This window comes from Haliotis asinina, chromosome 2 (assembly GCF_037392515.1).
Source record: "Haliotis asinina isolate JCU_RB_2024 chromosome 2, JCU_Hal_asi_v2, whole genome shotgun sequence".
Lineage (NCBI taxonomy): Eukaryota > Metazoa > Mollusca > Gastropoda > Lepetellida > Haliotidae > Haliotis > Haliotis asinina.
In genome coordinates, this window is record NC_090281.1 from 70558946 (window position 1) to 70583810 (window position 24865).

A 24865-nucleotide genomic window follows, 5' to 3' on the forward strand; every position below is an offset into this window, starting at 1 on the left:
AAGATAAATTACAAAGTGTGAGTTAGAAAGTGGTTCGTAAAATAACAGTTTCGTTCGTATGTATTATACATTGATCGTTAAACTGACAGAATTTAACACAGACGATTCAAAATAAGCGTGGGTAGTTGGAGCATGTGGCCTACAATAAATCGAATAAACTAGATAGCATAAGATTTTAAATACGCCGTTTCAGTTGTTGAATTAATCTATGACATGAGATTATTAAAGAAATACTTGTATGAAATCCTGACTATTTACTTGCTACAATTAATTATTTGCAAAGGCAGTTTTGTTCATGTTTACTTTTTTCCAGACATTCAACTGGACCTTATGTGTGAGTAATGGCTGGAAGAGATCTTTACCCAACTCTGCCTGATGGGCGTGGCTCATTTCGAGTTGGTGCAAACAGGCGTGTTGAACTTTCATTACAAAAGGAATTGGATGATGTTGCTCACAGATCATTAGCAGAAATCTCCAGCAGGAAGGAGGCTGTCAGGCTTGCACCTCTCACTGATGATCAGATTACTGCAAAGTAAGGTTTACACGAAAAAGTCATTAGGCCTAACTAAATTAGTTACCAAATCTATTATCAGCTGTTTTGGCTGAAGCAAGGAGAAAAAAAACCAAACTCATAGTGTCATGTTAACTATATCTTGTTTGATAAAACCTTCCAGATATGATTGCCATAGATATTTAAGTTATCATTTTTCCTCAAACAAGAAACCCCCCCTGTGAGCTGGTGCGAAAAACTGGTTCACTGGCTTGGGCTCAGTATGCTGTGTCTGAGTGGGGTACACATGTTAATCTGCAGCATGGTACGTCAGTGGTCTGGCACAATAAAACTGACATCAGCCCTGACTAGTATAAGCAAAATTGGCATTAGTCTTGACCAGTATAAGCAGCCACACATACACACCCATGCATGTACATTTCTATATTACTGCAATAATCTTGGACAAGGTGTCCACCCCCATTTCACCTAATGAAATCTAGAACTAATCTTCATCACTCTACTAAATGGTAATGGTCCTCAAGTTTTGAAATGAAATCCACTGCATAAAATGTTATTGTTTGAGGAATAATCTAGTTTAACTAACAGCACCTGTGAACATCTGGGTTATACTTATAATTGATCTTCAGGAACCCTTGCTTGCCATAAGAGGCTACAAGTGGGTGGTCAGACTTGCTGACTTGGTTGATAAATGCCATCATACCTCAGTTGCATAGATCAATGTTCATACAGTTAATTGTGACTCAGTTATTTACAGACTGTTGCCATAGACCTTGAATGTTGCTGAGTGTGGCATAACACTAAACTCACACACTCAAACACTAACTGACAACAACAGCAACAACATGTGATGTTTTTTTCAAGGTTTCATTTGCTAGTTAACTTGTATTTTATTTAAATCAGTTTGTAGTTTCATCCATCTGATCTAATGGTTTTGATTATATTTGTAGGAAACTTCAACCTGAATTCAAGCCACAGAAAGTTCGTGAAAAGAAGAAAACTGTGCCAGTCTTTCATGATGATCTGAAGCCAACCTCTTATACAAAGGTATATACACATGTTATATCACCACGCAGTTCTTTGAAAAGAGGTGCAACACAGTAAAATATCCTCCGATTGGAAAATACTAATAAACTGGATGTGCATGGTTCTACATTTGAAAAAGTTAATCTGTCTGAAGTTCCTTTTTTGTATCATGTCCCTCGACAAGTTAAAAAATTATGAGTCAGTTGGCACCTTTTTCTTGTTTGTGTTCACTGATTCGTTCGTTCGTTTGTGAGTTTTTTCGTTATAAATAATAGTGATAAATGAAGTGAACTCATATATACAGCATTTGTCTTCATCCATATGAAATTTTAATAACTAGAGTTGTTAGCTGATTGCAAGTGATAACAGGGGGACATGACTGTTGTAGAGTTTGTAAACTTACACATCTACCCTTCCAACAACATACATTTGAGTCTGTCTACACAACAGAGCTAGTATCAAGACTTAATCATGAGTGATTGGTGTAATTTTATCAGACAGTTTTATCAGACAGCTTTTTTAACATATGTCATTCAAAGTTGGTCAGGAAGTTGGGCAATGCTGAAGCATTTCTATATATAGATCTGGACCTAGTGTTCATAATGCTTTAACTTTCCAAGTTATACAACAGTAAAAACATAGAACTAAAGGTAGCACATCAACCTGAATCTGTAATTTCTGTAACTATTGATTTCAAATACTTTCATCAAAATTCATACTAGTTATTGGTAAGCAGTGCTTATTGTGAGTTTTTTGGAATATGCAGAATCATGACATGCAGAATTACTCAGCATTTAGGATAGTCAGGACACTTCACTAACAGCTTCGATCTCTATATATGTTTGTTTCTGTGTTCCTAGGAACACTTCCAACTGATTCCTAACATCCCTCCCTACAACCCTCTGGACAAGCAGCGCCACCCAGATGTTCCAGACAAGATGCGGAAGTTCCCCTATGCCAGAGAGCACACTGTTACTACAGCAGGTGGGGCAGTCATTGGGCAGGATTTGTGCCATCATCAAGCTCAGCAATCTCTCATTAGTGTTTATCGATATTTAAAATGTCAGAACTGTCATCATCATTAACATGGCACTAATCAATGTTACTGTGTCTTGTTAACAATAAGGTTCAGATGGACCTTTGACTGATATTTTGGTTCTCACCTGACGTCATCAGGTACAATGTGAACACTGAATATGTCACCAAATCTGAACAACTGATCCATTTCAGTCTCACAGGTGACAGTCATAATTTGGTGGGAAATATTCTAACGAAGATCCCAGTTGGAATTAACAATGTTCCCACTGGTATGAGACCATTGCTATGAGACTATTAGTGACCACTCATATGTCACCACTGCTTTTCTGCTTTTCTGATCAAGTCTTCTCAGTGTAGGTACGACATTACTTACTTGAATGTAAATATGTTTAACCCTAACCAACTCATTCACTCATGAATACTATTTTTCAATACATATTGTTGTTTTCTTCAGATTTGAAGAAAGCTCATGTGTCTTCAGTGGGAGTTATACCGACAAGAGCAAGGTACTAGTATATTGAACTCAAATCTGCACAAGCACAAACAATTAATTCATCATATGTCAGTTTAAATCAATTGTATATTGTACAGAATGAATTCCTAGTGTAACAGAGACACTGTTGATCAAATCATGTAGTAAATTCCTATATTTTGCTGGACATTACTGTATCCCTTGGGCCAGAATCTCAGTCAGAACCAGTTCTGTCTCAAGATTTCAGCTGATAATATACATATAAGGAGACTGAAATATACAGACTCAAAAGTTTTGTTACTGCAGCAGTCTTGTATTTTTCTCAAAACTTAATCTTTTGGAATTTTAGATGCCATTCCAAATATCTATATATGAATTGTCTTTCATAGTGCCAACCTGGCTGACCTGAAAGTCCTTTTGAAAGGTGCTCCAGCTGCTGCGAGTGTCTTACAAGGGGAGATAACTCTGTTAGAAATTGAGCAGGTATGTTCAGTCCTGTAGACAAAACTTAAGAAAATGCTGACTCAGCACATTCATTTTGGAATACTATCCATTTCCATCGAACTGGGTCCTACAGAAGGCTAGCATTCAAACATTCAAATTACATGGTTTTTGTGCTGTACAGTTGTATTCATCAGTGTGCCATCCCAGGCCAACACCTGCACTGTAGCCCATGACATTCAGTCTACCTCTTCTGTTGTTATAGACAGTAATAATTCTGCAAATCCATATGTTCTGTTTCTGGGATGATTTACATCTTGGTTAGTACAGCTGTCATCTTAGGTAACAGGAATGAATCTTGGCTGGAGCCAAAGTCACTCTGAAAGGTAGCTAGCAGAATGTCCTTTTTAGATGGATGTCTACATTGTATCACTATTTAGTCATATACATGTTCAGAGTAATTTGCATCATGCATTTGATGTGAATTTAATATTTATCAAATTTTCAATACTGACCTCTCCAGGCAAATCAGGCTGAAGCTGCCACGCCCCCTCCCCCCTCAACAGACGTCCCTCGAATTGTGCTTAATGACAAGATCTACCGTCTGGAAGAGGATGTCAAGGCAGAGGCTGACACAAAGAAGAAGCCAGCCATCTTGTCTCAGACTGGTAACATACAAAATGTCACGTTCAGTGAGAGACAGAAGCCACCACCTCGACCATCCTACCTCAACAAACGCAAGAAGAGTTCTCGACGGAATGTCGTCAGTCAAGGTACAGCAGTTCTTTTGCTTGAGACATTAGATTTTTTTAGAACAGTCTCAATGTGGCTGAAAAAATTCTAAGTACAAATTTGTATGCATGTACAAGGAGGAATCCTGCAAATTGTAATTCCTTCAGGTATATTCCACTCTTTATCCAGAAATGGAATTGCCTTTAAAACACATATTTGTATGTGAGTAAAGTAAGGGGACTTAGAATATCTTGGACAGATATCAGTCAATGTACAGAGATAATGACCAGTCTTAAACCCTGTACAGAGAAGTTCAACAAGATTTCAAAGTGTAATCCTACTTTCCATGCTTACTTTATACAGACTGTGATTGGGAATTACTGTAATGGTATAAACGTGTATCTGAGAGGTGATTCATTTTAGAGTATTAGCTATGACTGATGTGATATGATCCGTTGTAATTTTCTAGCAAACTAGAAAGACATGTTCTTGTATGGATGTATGTAAACTTTTACATATTCAAATCATCTTTTCATTTTCAGAATTTCAGAATTTCCAAATTTAAAACTACAATTTATATAGATTACATATAATCACTTGTAAGCGATATTTCTCATTGTGTGAGAAAAGTGTGAATTGGCACTGTTCTTGGATATTTTTGTGGACACTACAACCTGGGTATGTTGCTGAAAACATAGAAATATTTAAATCAGGAGGAGTGTGTAATTGGTATGTCTGATGTTAGCTTAACTGCCATTTGTGTGCACTGCTTCCACCCCACACACCCCCACCCACACACTCACATACTTTTGACATTTGCAAAATTAAATGATTGTAACTGTAATTTAAATGTGATTGTCATAGATTTAGTTGATGTTTTGTCAATTGCTAGCTGGGGAGGATACTGAACCAAGTCGACAGAAGAGTGCTCGAAGCATCCCATCCTCCCTACAGAGTGCTCCGATCAGCTTGCCAGACGAAACAGTATACAGCAAGTACGACAAGGCCATAGAGGACATGGACATCGATATGGACAACATAGAGACTGCAGTTAGTGTGTCTGATGCAGTGCTCAAGAGCAGGACTTCTAGTGTAAGTTGTCAACCATGTATTTATATAGCAGATGGAATGTGCAGATTGCTGCTGGTCTGGGCTCAGAGTGAATCTAGATGGTTTAATCTAACTTCTAAATTCTAAATGATGATAACACAGCTATAAATGCAAATGTTTAAGAGACTAATATTCAGTTTGTTTGAACTATATTTCTGTAAATATTTCAAAATATACTTTGAAAATTCACATTTCATGGCAGTATTGTCATAACTAAATAATCAATTGATTAGTGTGAAGACTTAGTAATGTTAACATTTTTTCATTTTGTAGAGGCACAGACTAAAACAAACCCCACTCCCGTAAAACACACACACATCCACCCCATCTTTGCCATTTCAGAGACACACTTTGTCTGACCTATTGTTGTTCGTGTCTCAGGAATCACATGTACCTGTAGTTGACGTTTTTGTATAATTCCTGGCAGCCGTCTGTCCAGGTGTCATAAGTCACTCGACCAGCCTGTGTTTGATGTAATGTTACACAATCGAAAGTCAAATGATTTCATAGAATCTATGGCATGGAATATTCAACTTTGTGGTGCAACAGGATATCATGATTGCAGGAAATGGTCTGAACACACAAACCAATCTGTAATGTGCTATCACTTGTGATCCATGGGTCCATGAAAGACGACAATCCTGCTTATCTTTGTCATTGCTGCCAGTCATAGTTCTCAAAAATCACCACATCATCTTCCGATTAACACTCACATACCATTATTACTCAAAATCTGTTATGTAGAAGTGATCTCTACCGATGTCCAACCTTGCAGGTGAAGTCTGTCCAAGAACTCTTAGAAGAGGCCAAGAAGATCAGTAGTCCTGACTCCGACCCCCTGTATAAGCAGCATCAGCATCTGAAGTCAGCAGACAGCAAGAAACTTGGGAGCCCCACACCACGGAGATCACGCAGCAGCAGGAAGGAGACTCGCAAAAGTGCTGGGAAAGGTTGGAATCTTGTATTGTCTCGTGATGATCATGTGGAAATAGGGTTCTTGTTGCCATTTTTCCAGATTTGAGTTGCAGCTTGTTTCAAGGGTTTTTGAGAGCTCAGGTAGGAGAGTGTTTTCAAAGTGTTTCATTATAATGCTGAAGAATCTGTTTATGTCACAGGTGAGAAGAGCAGAGGGAAGCTATCAGCTAGAGATACAGAAGAAGAAAGCGGGGGAACATCCAGGCCTCGGTCCGAGCGGTCAGTGGATGAGATCATCTCCTCACTCAGAGACCAATCCCAGGCAGGAATGTGAGTTTGGACACTAGTTTTATCTCTATCATGTGATTCATGTTTGTGCTGAAGTTTACATTCCTATTATTGAAGGATCTGATGCCATTATCGGCCCATTTCCAACTGACTTCCCATACCACATTAAAACTAAAAAGTGACCTCAAAGTTTAAATTATACACAATTAGTTACACTTTATTTCAGATACAGATCAGCAGTTATATAACTTAGTTCATCAATGATCAAACTGTTTTCTGCAGTCACAGTTTTATGTACATATAAAATATGAGCTGTCATGTATATCTTCAGGCCTTGAATGGTGGTGCTCAGCATGGCAAAAACACAGTTTGTCAGTGTTGGCTCAAGAGAGGGTTTTTGAGTGTTTTGACTCATCAGATTCAGTGAGGACACCCTCTATTTTACATCTGCCCATCTATTTAACATTAGAGGGGGTCCAGAAACATTATTTTCATCAATTTGGACCCACTCAAAATTTCACCCAAATCTAACACTGCACTGTGTAACTGAATTTGGACAGGTGTTCTTGTGTGTATGCTGTGCAGAGTTGGGTTCTTAGAAAGGATCAACAGGGGTATGAATCTCAAATGAGTCCAAATTATTATCCTTTAGGTGAAAGTGAGATATCTTAATAATGTTTCTGGTTTCAACCTCATTAATATCACATCACTATGTCTGGTTTGATGCCTCTCTCTATGGACATTGCAGCCACCTCAACAAGAAACAGCATCTGACTGAACACTAAGTGAACTCATGAGCCAATTAATGTCCAATTTCTTACATGATGTTTCCAATGTTTTCTATTGAATAGTGCAAAACTTTCAAGTTTAACAGTAAGAAAGGAACACAACTATTTCTCTGTAGCTGCTCTTCCATTTTGATATAGGTCACACAAAAGAACTAAACATTTTCTCTTTTGTTTTTTGAGATACAGAAGCAAAATCTGTTGCTTCGAACAATCTTACTTTTTGAAGTCTCAAACCCAGTCTTAGTAGACAGTTCACCTTACAGGATCTGGGGTAAATAGAGGCCGGAAGGTATCACTGGAGGACAAGGTTTAATTTCACCGTTATTACTTATGTGTTTTAAGTAGTAAACTGTCTTGTTACCTCATTCTTCTATCAAAAGAAGTTAATCCTACATGTACAGTTTGTGATTTGATTTCAGTGTATCGGATGCTGACCGGAGAATCCAGGAGATAATGGACAGAGTGATGTCTCGAGCCAGTGCTGTACTGAGTGATATAGGTACAAACTGACAAGGGCAATCTTAGTGACAGTCATTATGTTAAATTATCAGCATTGTGAACATCTTAGTAGTACAATGGTTTAGTAGAACAAGACCTTTAGACCTATTTTACAAAACTGTCATTGTGTTCAGATAGTTATGACTAGTTAAAGTTGAAAATCATAGCGCTGAGATGCCTCTGTATTTCTGGATCTAGGTGTGTAGTAAAGCTTTAACATGGTTGTGGAGTGAACTGTATTTAGCAAGACACAATCGATGTTTATGAAAATGAATTTACTACATTAAGTTTCATTTCATTCATTGAATGATGGTAGTTGGATTGATATTAAATACTACTGTCCAATATGACATCATTTTTGGAAAGGTGTCCTGATGTCAGTGGTCACTGCTCAGAGTTGCTTCCCTTAGGCTTGCCAGTATCTTATAATCTTGTTTTATTCCAAGATTTTGCCCTGCTTGTCTTTCTTGGTTTATCAGTACTTTACCTTGTTTATGAGTTTTCCCAGAGGTTAGTGACTGACATCTCCTTCATTTTAATTGTGATGTAGGTAATACATAGATCTTTCATGTAGAAATAATGTACGAGGACAAACAGAGCAGTTTCAGTATCATGTTTTCAGTGCTTGACACATCTATGTGAATTTCATGAAAAATTACACTAGGTAACTACTTACATCAATTAACATGCTGACTGCCTCTCATGAGTATACTCGTAGTATCAATTCTGGTCGAAGTTGCCACTATGAGTTATCTGGTGGCCATATCAGTAGTTTTTTAAAACATGTTTCACATGGTGGCAAAACAGGTACAAGAAACAAACATCTCTGTGTGTGCTTTATCACTGCCAGGAGACGTTTGCTTCTTGTCCCTGTTTTGATAGAACTGATACTATGAGTATACTCAGTCAACATGTCAAACATGAAACATGCTTCTAAAAAATATCAGATTTAATGGAATATCACCCACCATTAATCTTATTTCAAATTGTTATTGTATAGTCAGGGTTATTTATAAGCACAAAAACAAAGTGAACCTCCAGTGGTATGTAATTCCTAGTCTGAGCTTTTGAAGCAATTTCTTGCTTTGAAATTTCACCTCTCCCCTTTATGAACTTAGTTCATTCAATTATCAAACTATTTGCTGTTGTCATGTAAATATGTCATGTGTGTATGCTGTGCAAAGTTGGGTTCTTTGACAGGATCAGCTTTCCCCTTTATGCTTTAATAATGTTATACAATATTAAGAAAATAACTGTGTGACTCACATTTTATTTTCACACTGGATTCCCACATTTTTCACATGACATACAATTCAAAGTGTATCAGATTTTCACTTATTTACCAAGTGATTGACCAATATTGATCAAGGTATACATGAGTAAAACATTTTATGGATATGTAAGTTAATAGAAAAGTAACAAAATTAATGTGATCCTTTGTCCATACCCAGTTCATTTTTAAACAACTTAAAACAACCATATTTAATTTTGCTGGCCTTGTCAATCTGATGTATTTATTGCAGGCGTGAATGAAGCAAGTGACATGCCTGAAGTTCATCGAGGTCAGTTGAACCTTACATTTTGTTTAAACTCTCTTTTTGGATTGATATGGCCGCCTTCTCTATAAATTCGAGAACATTTTCTGTCTGCACTTCCATGTTACTCACTGTGGAAGACAATCTGTTTTCTTTTTTTATATTCATTCTTTGATTTTCTGTTACAGAGGCACATTTGAGTGAGTCATTATTATGAATGAGTCTAGATTTAACCTGTACAGTATAGGCAGATGTTACTGTTGTAGAAGCCATAAGTCAGTCATCAGACGATACAGGTAGTTAGTTAGTATGGGGACAAATGTCTGGACATGGTTCAGGAGCTGATCCAGAGACAGGAGATGGGCTGTACAACACCCTACCCCACCCCACCCCACCCCACCTCTACCCATTTCCCTGAGGAGCATTTCCGTCTGACCTTTGGACTTCATGATTTATATGCACCCCTCTTTTCCAAAATCCTAGATCCAACCCTACACAAAGTCCACAGAAGATGCAGATACTTTTGCAGGTAGCAATAATTTTGAATGAACAGTTATTATGCTGTTGAAATATTGGAGTGAGTGAGTGAGTTTAGTTTTACGTCGCACGTTGCAATATTCCAGCTATATGGCGACAGTCTGTAAATAATCGAGTCTGGACCAGACAATCCAGTGATCAATAACATGAGCATCGATCTGCGTAATGGGGAATCGATGACATGTGTCAACCAAGTCAGCTAGTCTGACCACCCGATCCCGTTAGTCGCCTCTTACGACAAGCATAGTCACCTTTTATGGCAAGCATGGGTTGCTGAAGGCCTATTCTACGCCGGGACCTTCACGGGTATGAAATATTGGAAGGAACTGTAGTTTGAGTCAGTACATTTTACAATGATCTGGATCAAGCCTTCCAAACCAAGTCAAGCCCAATGATAAACATCTAGTCCAAGTCACACAGAGTGATCTCTGTGACTGCTGTAACATATCGAGTAGAGAGCTATCAGTAGAATAAGTAGATTAATGAACATTCCTGATAGTCACTCTAAGAATTCTAGCTAGCATAGTAGTACCCTGATAGTATCCTTTATTGTTTGTAAACTGACTAAAATGGACATTTCCAAAAGCCACAAATTATGACTAGTACCAAGATTGTTGACCAGGAGAGACCAGATTCAGTGAAGTGTCCACTGACAACGTTGATTGACGGAATCATTTGTGAGAATATTACCCCAGCAAGCAATGCTGTTTTGTAAGAGGGTATTGACTGGGTCAGGAAATCATCCTGACCTTATCAGCATGAACTGGTGTTCATAACATCAGTCACTGGTTTGTTCAGTCTTACTCAAGTACCTGATCTATAGGCTGCTTTACTTCACTATGAATACTGCTAAGTGCCACATGAAAAAAACAACAGAATAAATGCTCACTCAGAAGATAATTTTTAACCTCACTGTTGAACACTGGTTTGTCTTGACCATTATACAGTCGTTCACTGATAAATATTTTACTATTACTGACTGTTGCATGAAGCAATATTTTCGCACTTTGCATTTTACGATACAGACATATTATACTAAAGATAGCTTTGCCCAATAGGTCAAGCATAATTTAGCTTGTCTTACCTCTTTGAGTTTAGTTTTGATTTTTTTAAATTTTATTTTCATTTGATTATAGAAATATTTCACATTGTTTCAATGTAGCAGATGTTTATTTCATATCTTTCCTATAGCTAGATGTTCTTCAGTTGCTTGTCTCTGTGTGTTTATTGTGCTGCTGCATAACCCTAGATGAAGATGCAGATAACACAAGGGAGGTAACTCCTCAAACTGGCGACGAGACTTCACCTTCTGTTCCGACTCCTGACACTGATGTCACTCTAGACACAGATGACCCTGGTATACTTTATCTCTTTCTCTATCACATGTCATACAGTCAATGATCCAGTGGATAATATCTCCTTTCTATACCTTGGAATCAATCACCACCATGTTGTTTCAGTTTGAATGACTCAACCTACAATCAACTTGCATGATTGAAACAAGAAGATCTATTACAAATACTTTTGCATACTGTTTCCAATGGAGCATTTTGCATAAGGACAAAACTCTCAGTGTTAATACTCAGGTCATTTCCAGCTAAACATCATTAGGAAAGAGTTCCTTCCACTCCCCACTTCTTTCTTCCACAGATTAACAGTGGTAATGCAATGTGGTTTGACACTGTATAATGGAATTAATTTTGGGGCTTTTAATTAGGAACTCTCATCATACAGCAACCTTTTGATTCAGTTAAATGTAGAGCTTGCTTGGAGGAGACTGCAAATCTAAATATGGATTTATGCCAAACTTGTTTTTCAGAAGATGAATTTTGATTTCATGCCATAAAGAAGAGAGTTTCTATGCTTAGTCCCTAGAATGACACCACTGGTTATGTCACTTCTGAACCCAAGTTATGCTGGTGATTGTGTCCAGGCTGTTTATTATAACAGAATGGAGATTTAACACACTGGATATTTGAGCATGCATGCCATGAGCCTGCTTCATTTAATGTAAAATTGAAAATAATATTTGTTGTGTTTTGATGCATGTTTACTTACAGGATAATATTGTCTCTTTTTGATTCAAAATAGACATTATTTTTATATCACATATTCAACATATCATTAACACTTGTTCTGTAATATATCATGAAGTGATTTACTCATTATCATAATTATAGGTCTAATTCGAAAGATCCCTCAATTGAGTTGCATTTGTGAGTCTTATATCATATCTTTTGTAATTGATTGGATAAGGTCTTTTGGTATAAGGATATATTTTGGGTAGATTACAGAATACCGGACACCTTCTGCCGTCTTTCAAAGCGAGTGAATTAACGTTTTGTTGGGGTTAGAGTAAGGGTTAGGGTTAGGGTTTGGTTTAGCGTATGGATAAGGTTTAGGGTTAGGGTTAGGGTTTGATTTAGGGTTAGGGTAAGGTGTAAGGTTAGGGTAAGGGTTTGGTTTAGGGTGAGGGTAAGGTTAAGGGTATGTGTCAGGGGTGACGTGACACTATGTGTCCGGTGTTCTGTAACTGTATCTATGTTTTCCCAAGTATACTTTTCATTTTCTCATGCCTGTTAAACAGTAACAATTTACATTTTATTGTATTGTTTTTCTTCATTTAAACAGTCTAACATCTATTTACCATTATTGCCCCAAATATTTAAATAAATCCAAACAGGATTCCCAGATAAGGATTTGGGGTCAAGAACCATACATTTATTGTGAGAGATTAATGCTATGGGAACTGAGTCCATTCAGTGTTATCAGAGTATGAATCGTAATAAGCTGGCAATAACACAGGAAGACCTGCTTTGATTTGTGACTTGTTTGATACAGTATGCCATTGTATGTTATGGTGCACATGCTCATGCTGTCAACCATGATTTGTGATTTTGAGAACCAATTACTTTTTAGATTTTGGGATATGGCTGTAAACATCTTAACTTTAAACAATAACTTTGAATGAACTTTGAATTTTAGTTTCTCATTTTGTTCTGTTCTAACAACAGTAGTGCTGATATATTCATACTTCCATTTAGTTGATTTTGTTCTACTTTCATCCACTAATCATGTATATCTTAGTAATTTATTAATGGCAACAACAGTACGATTGTTTCATCAGTTTAGCATATTTACGTATCATATGATAACTCAGAAATTCATGTTCAACAGCTAATAATGAGTACTTATGTAAGTCAAATACAGTCTGTTGAGACCAATTTACAGTTCCCTTGATATGAAATGTGATATCCGTATCTATTATTCAAATACCAAATCTGTTTTTTTTAAATGAAACATTCTTTGAGTGATATATGTTAATGTTAATAATAATATCTTTTAGCAGTAGTATGTTATGATGCACACACAGATCATGTGTCGTGTGTGATGTGTATCACCTAGTCCCTATCTGTGTGTTAGATCGAGTGAAGGGAGATCTGAGTGTACCTGACCGTATCCCAGAGGAGGATGAAGTACCTGAAGGTAGGAAAGATACAGGGATGAATGGACCTGGCTTCTGTATCCATCTGTAATCTAAGGATTATAGATGCCTTATGTTACAATATTTTTGGATTTATCACAATATTTTTGCCTCCCTCCAATATAGTGACAAATATTGTGAATTTAAACAAATAAATTATCTCCAGTGACAAATTCTTTTTGTAATATAATACATTGTTTCAGTCTATAATGTCAGAAATTATAATGTGTTTGAAGATGGAGTTAAGGCCAGTGCTCTTCAATCATTGCGGCTTCAGCTGTGCTAGTGTATTACTTATTCTCGAAGACGATGATGTCCTATGTCATTATAGTTATTTGTCAGCAATACTTCTGTTGTAGATACATCAGGTACTGAAGTCATGGAGCAGGTGAGTGTCATTGTGCTGGGTCAAACTGTGTTTAGTTCACTTTTCACACTGAAGTTAATTCCTTATTAGTAATATCTTCGAAAGTTATGCAATGTTTGTATTTGAATTTATACACAAATATGTTGTTTCCCGTGCGTGGCGCCATTTGGGCTTATGTGGTAAAATAAGTAAGTCAAGACTCTAGACTTTGTATATAAAAGAAGTTGTCTATGGTATAATTGGCTCAGCAGTAATTTAAAAAGAAAATTAAAGAATCTGTAGAGGTCACTTTGAAGTTGAACAGCTTGATGTGAAATTCTGCTGACTTTTGACCCACACTGTTATTGTTCTAAAGATTTGTTCAGTGCCAAATATAGACTATGATTTGACTATTTCTCAACATGCGCAACATTTTACTTGTAAACACAAAACCTAAAAAGTATGAGTTGCCTGGTTTGATTATATTAACAGTAGCTTGTCAAACAAGTTTTGATGTTTGTATATGACTGTATATTCCAGTCCCTGCCTCCCCCAGTCATGCCTGATGTTCCCCCACCCACAAGGGCAACTGCTTCCACATGGGATGGCACCAATGAGGTGGATGAAGGGGAAGAGGACGCTAGGCTAGAGGAAGAACAAACTGCTGATGTTGGCATTGATATTCGTCAGGTAGAACTCAGTCAAAATTGTCTTGTCATCATTCACTTGATGCTCAGTTAATGAATTTATAAGAGGTAAAGTTAGCGGTAATGCCACTTATATTACCCGACAAAGGTCCCCATTTTGCATTTCTTGTGTCTGGATCGATCAAAGGATTAACCAATTACACGCTGATTCATTACTTAGTTTTATGCAGATTTAGATGGGGGATTTGTCAAAAGGTAGTGTTTACATACGTACACTTACTAATCTATACTGAATACATCTGTCGTGTCTGTGTCTATGTAAAAACAATACCTTTCTTTCAAAGGATTAACCGCCAATACATTGATTGAATGTTCATTATTGGCTAACTAAATAACTTTTTAATACGAATGATGCACATTATGCAATTAGTTGCCAGGTGTGCTATCTTGTGTAACCAATGAAACTATACAGCAATGTGAAAAACCTGAAACAATAATCACGTTTTGGTATATTAGACTGTTAAAAGACAACACATCACTTGGGAAATCTGCAGATGAATTATGTATCACTCGTTTTTGCGGATATTGATGGATACATTCCTCGAACAAGGTAATAGCCTGAATTGCTCCTGTAACTTTAATGTTAATATTTGCATTTTTGTTTTTAAAAAGTTGCCGTAGCTTTCAACAGAATCATTGTTTTCGTCGTGAAGTGTAATGATGCAGACAACATACACTAGGGCATGCGTGCAAATTATGATTCATATAGGCAAACTATGAAATGTCTACATATTACATTCCTGTTATACATTTGCAGATCGCTTCTTTTTATTAAGTTCCAAAATGCATACAAGTATGGTTATAAAGTAATTAGGATTATTGGACCAAGTATAAAGACATATATTGACAAGTGTCTACATACTGGTGAGTGAACATTACAAACCAAGTAAATTTAGCAAGTGAAGAAATTTACCGTGCAGTATTTTCACTTCTACCCCGACCTTACTTAGGTTATGTTACAGGTTGTGTCATGCAAACTCCTTTTGGTAATGATTCAAATACATATTTATGTAGTTTTGATTTTCTAACTTGATGAAAACAACCCATAATCACATTGATTCAAATGGATTTGACTTCACGATTTACAAAAATGGCGGCACCATGTCTTAGGATGAATGATATTTAAGTTTGTTTTCACCGACTTACAAAATCAAAATTACTTTTTCACTTGTAGTAAAATATGTATTGTATTGATGGACATTAGGATTTTGCATGACATTGCTGATAACATTACATTTTCACTCTTGGAAGCGGTCAGTATAAGGGCTCAATATAATATTATTTAAGATAATATTGTCACTTTCACCACAACCTCATTTCCGAGGAAGAAAGCATTATAGCCATGCAAAATCCTTTTGGTCAGCAATGTGTAGTAAGCAGTCTTGATTTATAAACTGGATGAAACTTGAACTCCATTTTCTATCCTGGAAGCGTGGTAGGGGGCAAACCATCCGATTTAGTATATACAACAGGCTTTCACAATGCTCACTTGGCACACACTAACAACCAATTTAAGCACAAACTACGAGGTCTGGTTGAAATTTGTGCATAGTGACACCATCACCCAACCCCAAGGAACAATTGACAGCAACACAACAATTCGGCATGTCTTTGGTGACGTTGAGAAATCAGCAAAATGACGAGCTTCCTACACATTTTCTATACATTTAACTGAAAAGCATTCCTTCTATGACGTCACAGTAGGGCTCTGGTGACAGAGTTACGTAACCTGTCTGCGGTTTCGTTTGCAGGCGAGAGAGAAGCAGACAGCTTTTTAGCAACTTTTGAGTGCTTGGTATTAATTAACCACAATTTTTTTTAAAAAGAAATGGTGTTTCGTTCATGACTAGCTAGAAGTTTTTCGTATGCAATGATAAAAAGAGTAAAAAAATTGAGTTTAGTTGTTCTTTAAGTGAAATTTCCATGCTGATTGGTCAGTTGAAGCAATATGATATTGTGACATTGTGACATAGTGTTATCATGTCACAGTTGTCTTAATTACTGCAAGAGCGTTTAGGCTGTACTTGCTTCATACAGACTGTTATTGATTTGGCAGTCATAAAGCAGTAGTGAAGAGTACATCTCACTCTGTTGTCTCCCCTAGGCATACGAGGATCTGCTTGCCCCACCCACAGCCACATATGAGGACCTGGTGAAAGTGGTGGGTACACAGAAGGAACTGCAGGACCGACAGATCCCCACCCCCTTCACTGGACCACGCCTCCCTGTGTACTCCACCTCTGTGTCCTTCCTTTCATCATGGGCCCCAACGACAGAGAGGAAGTATATGCCGACAGCTGAGAAAGACGATGATGGAGGGAAGAAGAGTATTCATCACTTTTGTAAGATGACATCCGAGTTCCAGCTACCTAAACATTTCCAGAATATTGGCCGGAAGTACCACACACCAGACCAGTTTTCTTCAGCGTTCCCAGTTCAGCCATACAGAGTGAGTTAATGCAGTTATGAGACAAATACATCCATTTAGGAAAAGCGATACAGTTCCTCATCGCCTAAAATTGTTAATATGTCTTTTTGGGCAAAGAAATCAAACAATATTACTAAATTGAAATGTAAGCTTAATTTGAAGATAAGTATATCACCATTACCATTTTGCATTTTCACACAAGAAATACATATGTACTTACTGTCAGTCCTGTTAACATAGTTAGGAAAGGAATTTTTTTGTTTTATCTGGGTTCTGATCCACAAAACATTTGTAGCACTATATAATTTATAAGTCTATGATAAATCATGGCATTGTGACAGGTTGTAATGTTAGAAATGCACTGTGGATCCGAACCCGGGACAGCCTTGATATTGACACAATCTCATACCTCTAAAGCACATTTATTGCTTGCACTGAAGAGAATTCATAGTTCACACAGTCAGACACACCATTGAATGTTGTTCTGTATTACCGTGTATAGCCTTAGTTGTCGTGTTTTATGCTGAAAGTACCCAGTGAAGGTCACGATTGCAGGAAGTCATGGCAATGTGAGTGTGTGTGTGTGTTGTTGACTGGAGTGATTCAGTGTCTGGTGAATGTTACATTCCAACTGAACATGTTTTTTCCTGTTGTCCAGTTTGGTGCGATGGGCCCTTCAGTACCAACTACAGACGCTATAGAGGAGGAGTCTGTGGAGGAAGACGAGGCTGACCGCATGTCACTCATTGCCCAGCGGGTCATTGATGAAGCAGGTCAGGTGGGGTCAGAAGATACACTGGAGGCGTGGCAGCAGAGGGCGGAGGAAGTGGTAGGAACATCTTGTTGACTTTGTGAATCACTTTACATATGGATTTCATAGCTTTAGTCTCAGGACATGAAACTAAACATTAAAACTGTCTGACTGCTTATTGTTGGATGTACATTCATTTCATCTCACCCCACTAGCGAACTCATTATATCATATGTTCATGTTTTGAAATTGAAAACATGAAGTTTATGATTACATATAATAAATTTTCATTCATGTTTTTCACAGAGGAGTTTCTGTTCTTATGTCTTGAATATAATGGTTTAAAGAATAAACAAGACTGCATTATCTCATGAGAGGTGAGTTGGTAATGCGAGGCCTTAGCTTGAGTAAGTCAGTTAAGATTCAAGACTCAATGTCAGGTGGTGACATGTCCCATGCTGATAATGTTAGAAGGCAGTAACAAGCTGCTATGTTGAAAGTGGAAGAATCAGTTTTGTAACATTGGAGACATGTAAATAAGAAACGAGTCTGAAATATTGCGGTCTTACAGAGTCCTGGATTAGGATTTGACAACTTGTGCCCAGCAGCTTGTGCTTGTTGTAAGGCAACTAAATGGATTCGGTTGTTCAGATCACTGACCTTGTCAGTTTAACCTCGTGGTGTGGATCATCTATCAGTATATCACTCATGTCATGTTGCTGAAATAATGATAAACAACAAGCAGCAATCTTTACAAGACTTATTTTTCACTGACATATGGTGTTATAGTTAAAACATCATGGTGATAGGGTGAGTTTGGTCTGTATCATCTGTATCAACACAGTCTGAGAGTTGCCCTGTTTTGTCCCCAGTTTGTCGAGTGCGACATCAGTGTAGATGGTCAGAAGATAAGTATAGGAACTGATGAGTCTCGAGTCTACTGGAACCCAGCTCCCCCCAAGCTGGACATACCCCCAGCCAAGGTGAGAGAGGTGTTGTTCCCAGACTACCAGCGAGCATCACTAGGACCAGAGTCCCAGCAGCTCCAGGCTGTGTCCGAGTCCGACTCAGATAGTGAGGTTGAAACTGAACCTGATGAAACCAGACTAGACCCAGAAGATGCAGCTGGTATTGAGAGGTAGGAGTTTGTTGAATTATATTATAACTATATGTTTTCTAATATTCAAGATGACATTTGTTGTTTGTTGCTCTGTCTCCATGGAGATTCAGCATCCAAATGGATCTGGGATACAAACTTGTCTGTATGTTTTCAACCCCTAATGACATGCTGGTCACACTTTTAACCACTTTTATGCTTGGTCCAGGTATTATTATTTTTATTTTATTGCTTACTGCAGATTACTGCTACATCCATTCCCTTAGTAATATACTGAAGGAAACAAATAAGGGAACACCTGACAGTGATCCTTTATTTATTCTCAGATTTCCTCCCACAGTATTCAAAGCTGGTGATGAAAACAGGGAAATATTAAAGGAACCTTTATTTGTTTCTCTCAGTATATATACTCCAACTAATTACATGTAACACAGGTCATATTTGGATTACACTTTCTTCGTAGATACATGAAGTTTGAAACAGACCGTAATACTGAATCAACAGAGTTCAAGAGCACTTGTTATGAAAGTTAAATACAGTGATTTGCATGGTCACAAGTTAGGTCAGTTGTATGAATGACCAGGATCATAAGTCTAATGGCCCTATATGTCCTGGATTACTGTGTCAACCTGCCCCACACAGTGAGGACAAAGTCTTATGCTGTTAAACGCAGGTCCGTGTGTTCAAACACATCAACTTAGGTCTGTTTCCTATAGTGATCTTGGGTATGTTAGTGTTTTACATTGATGTTGTAAATTTATTAGTAATTCTTTTACACATATATATGTAATGTGCAATTGGCTGATTACAACAGTAATTATACTTTCAGAAGCATTTTCCACAAAAGCATCTCATTCTTATCTATACAGTTTTAAGGTGTATGTCAAAAGAATGAAAGTTATGAGTGTTACGATTTTAATGTAATCAAGTGGTCAGGCTCACCAGGCTGACTTGGTTGAGTCATCATATCTCAGTTTTGTAGTTCAATGCTCATGCTGTTGATCACTGGATTGTCTGGCCCAGACTCAATTATTTGCAGGCTGCTGCCATGTAGTTGCAATATTGCTGAGTGCAGTGTTATACAACAAACATACAAACAAAAACAAATCGAAGATGTAATAAATCAAATTATTAAGACCACAGCAAAGAGTTTCAAATTCATTTTAAGGAGTCATATAGAATGCAGAATGGATGTTAAACTTGGTGTCCTTGTAAGATAGCTGAGCAGAGACTGTTGTTTTCCAGGCTTGAGAGTAGGGGTCAGTACAGGTAAGCTGTGGGTCAGGTTACAGTAGAGTTAACCAGGATGTACCACTAACACGCACTAATCTTCATGTAGCCAACACAACATGGGATGTTGAAAATTTGCCACGATGTCATGACTTTGCATGATGGGTTTAGTTCTCAGTAATACCTGAAACACACAGTGATGAATATTTTCACTAAAGGTGAAATGGTACACTCTTCTCACGGCCCGTGAAGGTCCCGGGGTAGAATAGGCCTTCAGCAACCCATGCTTGCCATAAAAGGTGACTATGCTTGTCGTAAGAGGCGACTAACGGGATCGGGTGGTCAGACTAGCTGACTTGGTTGACACATGTCATCGGTTCCCCATTGCGCAGATCGATGCTCATGTTGTTGATCACTGGATTGTCTGGTCCAGACTCGATTATTTACAGACCGTCGCCATATAGCTGGAATATTGCTAAGTGCGACGTAAAACTAAACTCACTCACTCACTCACACTCTTCTCACAGTATAAGGTCTTTAGTATGGCTTGTTTTGGTTTGGTATATGAGTTATGATCATAATGCAGAAAACTGACAAGAAGAATCAAACCTTATATTGTTTAATAACATGGCTGAATAAAAGTCAAAATCTTAGGACAGGACTACATAGAAATGACGGTATGAAAATTAAAAATGACAATTTTTGGGGTAGAGTAAGGTGTACTGAACCAGAATCTAAATACAATGGTTCTTCTAAAGCCGCTGTATACCATATCACCTCTTATTTCCACCATTATGGTCACTAGCCCCAGTCCAAACAAAGATTTGTTAGGATATAGAAACTGGATCTTTTTTGTTGGTATATCTGGTATATCAATGTTTTGTTTCATAGCTTATCTGAGCCTAACTCTTACTTGGGGCAGTATTTGTGTAAGCATAAAATGTTTGTTTACCAACACAAGTTTTAGAAAATATATATGTTTGAAGCAACTCTTGCATGATTCAATATACAGCAGTTGAGAAACTTGGCATGCACATCAGGCATGTACTGACTTTGTACCTTTTGCTTATGATATTTTGATTTTTCTTGTATTCTCATATGTGTTAAAGGAACACATATTTGTCCTAGGTTCAAGTGAGGATATCGTTTGTTTCCAGAGCATATCTGAAAACACTGTTGCTCGTAATATCAACCACTGAAATTTAGGATCAGACTGTATTATATGCAGGTCACAGCTGAAATCTGCCTTAGTTCAGTGTTAATACACCTGATACAAACAAACACTTAGAAGTCCATGGGTTGCAATGATTCCATTGTTTTCAATGTACTTGTACAGATCAAGACGATCCAAGCTAAAGTTTGTGTTACTCTGTGTTAGTTTGGGAGAGATAACCATATATTGTGACTGTAACAGACTGATCACTCAGACATCAGCATTTCCAGGGGAGTTGCCTGGATTAATAAATGTTTGGTTTAACATGAAGTAATTCACAATCTGCTAGTGTTGTATGTATGGATGTGAGTAGTCACATTAATGATTGTCAGACAGGTAGTGTTTGTGTGAATGGGTCTAGATTAACAACATCTGATTGTGGATAAGAAATTACACCTTTTGATTTTATTTTTAAAATGTGTGTTGGATAGCATAGGTGTTTTATGTAGAGGTGTGTACTGACAAATAGTTCCAGGTATTGAATTGTTGTGGGGTAGATTGTACATCACATTGAAGAGTGTCTATAATCATCAGGCACGCTACATCTGTGCAATGATAATAGTTTAGTAAAGACAATCAGCAATACTGATGATGTGCATGTTCTTGCAAGTTTACCAGAGAAAATTTCTGTTGAGGATATTATTTATTACTGTGTGTAGTAAGGCTTCATCTGAGGAGCAACAGAGCATGAACGTCACTTCATTATTACAGACTTTATTAAAGGGCAACAATAACATAGTCTGGATGGTAACCATGACTACTCATCGTGTCTGACAATAAATACCAGGATTGACAATAACTAAGACCAGTTGTGATTTGTCTTCCTTTCCAACAGTAGTAATGGAGGTTCACACTTTTTAATCATCAATCCAGTAGCCTATCAATCCACTGACCTGGGTTTGATTCCCCACATGGGTACAAAATGTGTGAAGCCCATTTCTGGTGTCCTCTGCCATGACATTGTGGGAATATTGATAAAAGCAACATAACTCACTCACTCACTCACTAATCATTGGTTGACATGATCCCGTAACAGTGACAACTTGCAGACTCTCATGATGAAGTGTTAGCACTGGAAATTGAAATGATAATGGTGTACCTATTAAAGTTTTGTTGATGGGGTATTTGCTGGTGTACAGTGGTATCTGAACAACTGCAGGTTTTGAATACACAGTGTCTTTTAGAAAGTGGTTAAATATCACTTATGTTATATTGAGATAAGTTGTGCTTGGTAAAGTACAGATCCTGATACTTTTTGTTAGGTAGTGTCCTATCCAGGATTCAAACCCACACTCATGATTAGGTGTCTGACTCTGAGAGTGTGGGTTCAGACCTAGCAAACATATTAAGATCTGTATTTTACTGAGAAAGTGTTACCTCAAATATAACATAAGTTACAGACAAGCAGGTTGAGGTAACATAGTTGTCTTGGTAACAGAGTCCTCCATCGCCGGTACCACTCCAGTGAGGATGTTACAGCCTTGGTAAAGGCCCGGAGGGACTGGGAGGAGCAGGTTGTGGCTGGGAAGGTTGACCCCTACAGTGGAAGGAAGATCCTCACCCCAAGGGAGGCAGATGAGAAACCAGGAGATCAGAAAGGGGGTAAGTTTGGGTAATGTGCTTTGGAGGAAGATCCTTACCCCCAAGGAGGCAGAGATAGCCATAAGTTAATGTAAATGCATGGCACTTATGACTGTCTCAGCACTAAGAGAGGTTAAAAATTCTAGGCCCAGGAGATCAGAAAGGGGCAAGTTGTGTTAATGTACTTTGGAGGAAGATCCTTACCCCAAGGAAGGCAGAGGAGGAACCAGGAGATCAGAAAAGGGGGTAAGCTGTGGTAATGTGCTTTTGAGGATGTTCCTCGTACCAAGGGAGACATAGGAGGGATCAGGCTCTAGATTTTCAAAGCTCTATTAGTGCCAAGGTAGTCGTAAGTTATGTAAATGTATGGCACTTATGACTGTCTTTGTGCTAAGAGATGTTAGAAAATCTAGGCCCAGGAGTTCAGAAAGGGGGCAAGTTGTGGTTATGTACTTAGAGGAAGATCCTTACTTCGAGGGAGGCAGAGGAGGGACCAGGAAATCAGAAAGGGAGGCAGAGGAGGGACCAGGAAATCAGAAAGGGGGTAAGTTGTGGTTATGTGCTTTGGAGGAAGACCCTCACCCAAGGGAGTCAGAGGAGGGACCATGAGATCAGAAAAGGGGTATTTTGTGGTGATTTGAATTTGAGGAAGATCCTCACATTCAAAGGTAGAGGAAGGACTAGGAGATCAAAGTGGGGCAAGTTGTGTAAATTGGGATTAGAAGAATGAATCACACCTCCCTAGAGGTGGAGCAGGGACCAGTTGGATGCACTCATCCATTGTCTGGGGTAGTAACGACATCTTTCTATCTTTCCTTCATGTAAAATGCTATGATTTCATTGGTCAATGTTGCCTTAAGAAGTTTCTGTGTCACCCCTGCCAGAAGGGTGACAAATGGACAAAATATTGCCACAGTAACTGCCAAACTCTGCCAAGAAACTGTTTCACCAACACTCGTATGATGTCATAATAATTTATACATTATATCGTTTGTACACTAAATATAAACATAATTAACCATTTTTATAGCAGGTTTAAGCTTGTCAGAATATGTTTCACTGATTTTAAAATCCTAGTCAAGAGGCAGACGCCTTTTTATTCACGTGTCACAAAGTTTGTAGTGAGCTGATTGATCTTCCAAATAAAATTAAATGACGTTTTTTACATGTAATATGGAGGAAAGGTAAATATGTTGGGTGCTTCTCCCTCAGGTAATCCAGTCTGATGTACACCTTTTTGTCCCAGTGTCATCCCTTGCCTACTGGCTCAGGTGCCACTGCTTCAAAGAGGCGTATATCAGACTACATTACCCATGAGAGAAGCATGCAACTTATAATGTTTGTCATGATATTTTGGTTATTATTATTGAGAGGTATTTCAGATTGTAGGTGGTTTAAGAGAATGACCTCTAAATATAATATAAATATAAAGAAAATAAATAGGTTTGGTTTTGGAAGATACATACATGCTAGTATCTGTCAGGGACTGTCTTTGTTCACAAATCAGGCAATTGCATGTTACAGACAAAGCTGTTACATCAGCTGCAGATGGTGATGCTGCAACACCATCAACACCTCACTCTGACCATGGCCATCAGCCAACAATTGATGACATACTTCCCTTGGTGATGCCACTGAGAAGGTCACAGTCACAGCCCCGGATGATGGTGGAGGAGGATGACACGGTGCTGGTCCCCCAGGACTTTAACACTGCTATGAAGGAGGTGAGTGGACGGGGGTCAGAACAGAAGAACCAAGGTTTTTGTCGTCTCTAACATGTCATTGTCATTCTCTAACATACTGCGCCCCATTTCACAACACTCTCTGCACCTAAAATCTCATAACTATCCTCATAGCATTCCTACCTCCCATGAGAGCTTTGTGAAAGAGGGCCCAGAACCTGTAGTACTCTTGTCCATGTTATTTTTGTATTTTTGTTAATTTTGTAAACTGAGAGAAACAAATAAAGGAACACCTGAACATTCAAGTGTTCCTTTAACATTTTCCAGTTTTCATCACCAGCTTTGAATAGTACAGTGGGAGGAAACCCGAAAATATATAAAGAAACACTGCCATAAAGTTGCCATTGAAAAAAATAAAAAACAACCAAAGAACAT

At 38.0% G+C, this 24865-nt stretch overlaps 1 protein-coding gene across 1 annotated transcript in view; it reads left to right on the forward strand.

The window, feature by feature from the left end:
• The first annotated feature begins 340 nt into the window (after positions 1–340).
• Positions 341–24865, forward strand: part of LOC137274249 (uncharacterized) — a 47123-nt gene continuing 22598 nt past the window's right edge. Inside the window, exons 1-20 of the mRNA XM_067807336.1 lie at positions 341–532; positions 1462–1558; positions 2398–2521; positions 3030–3081; positions 3437–3530; positions 4012–4261; positions 5113–5312; positions 6106–6280; positions 6446–6575; positions 7741–7820; positions 9343–9381; positions 11141–11248; positions 13315–13377; positions 13735–13763; positions 14262–14411; positions 16533–16877; positions 17515–17685; positions 18480–18745; positions 22606–22769; positions 24273–24472. Of these exons, the coding sequence (XP_067663437.1) occupies positions 342–532; positions 1462–1558; positions 2398–2521; positions 3030–3081; positions 3437–3530; positions 4012–4261; positions 5113–5312; positions 6106–6280; positions 6446–6575; positions 7741–7820; positions 9343–9381; positions 11141–11248; positions 13315–13377; positions 13735–13763; positions 14262–14411; positions 16533–16877; positions 17515–17685; positions 18480–18745; positions 22606–22769; positions 24273–24472 (2928 nt within the window). The 5' untranslated portion in view covers position 341. The remainder of the gene's footprint in view (positions 533–1461; positions 1559–2397; positions 2522–3029; positions 3082–3436; positions 3531–4011; positions 4262–5112; positions 5313–6105; positions 6281–6445; positions 6576–7740; positions 7821–9342; positions 9382–11140; positions 11249–13314; positions 13378–13734; positions 13764–14261; positions 14412–16532; positions 16878–17514; positions 17686–18479; positions 18746–22605; positions 22770–24272; positions 24473–24865) is intronic.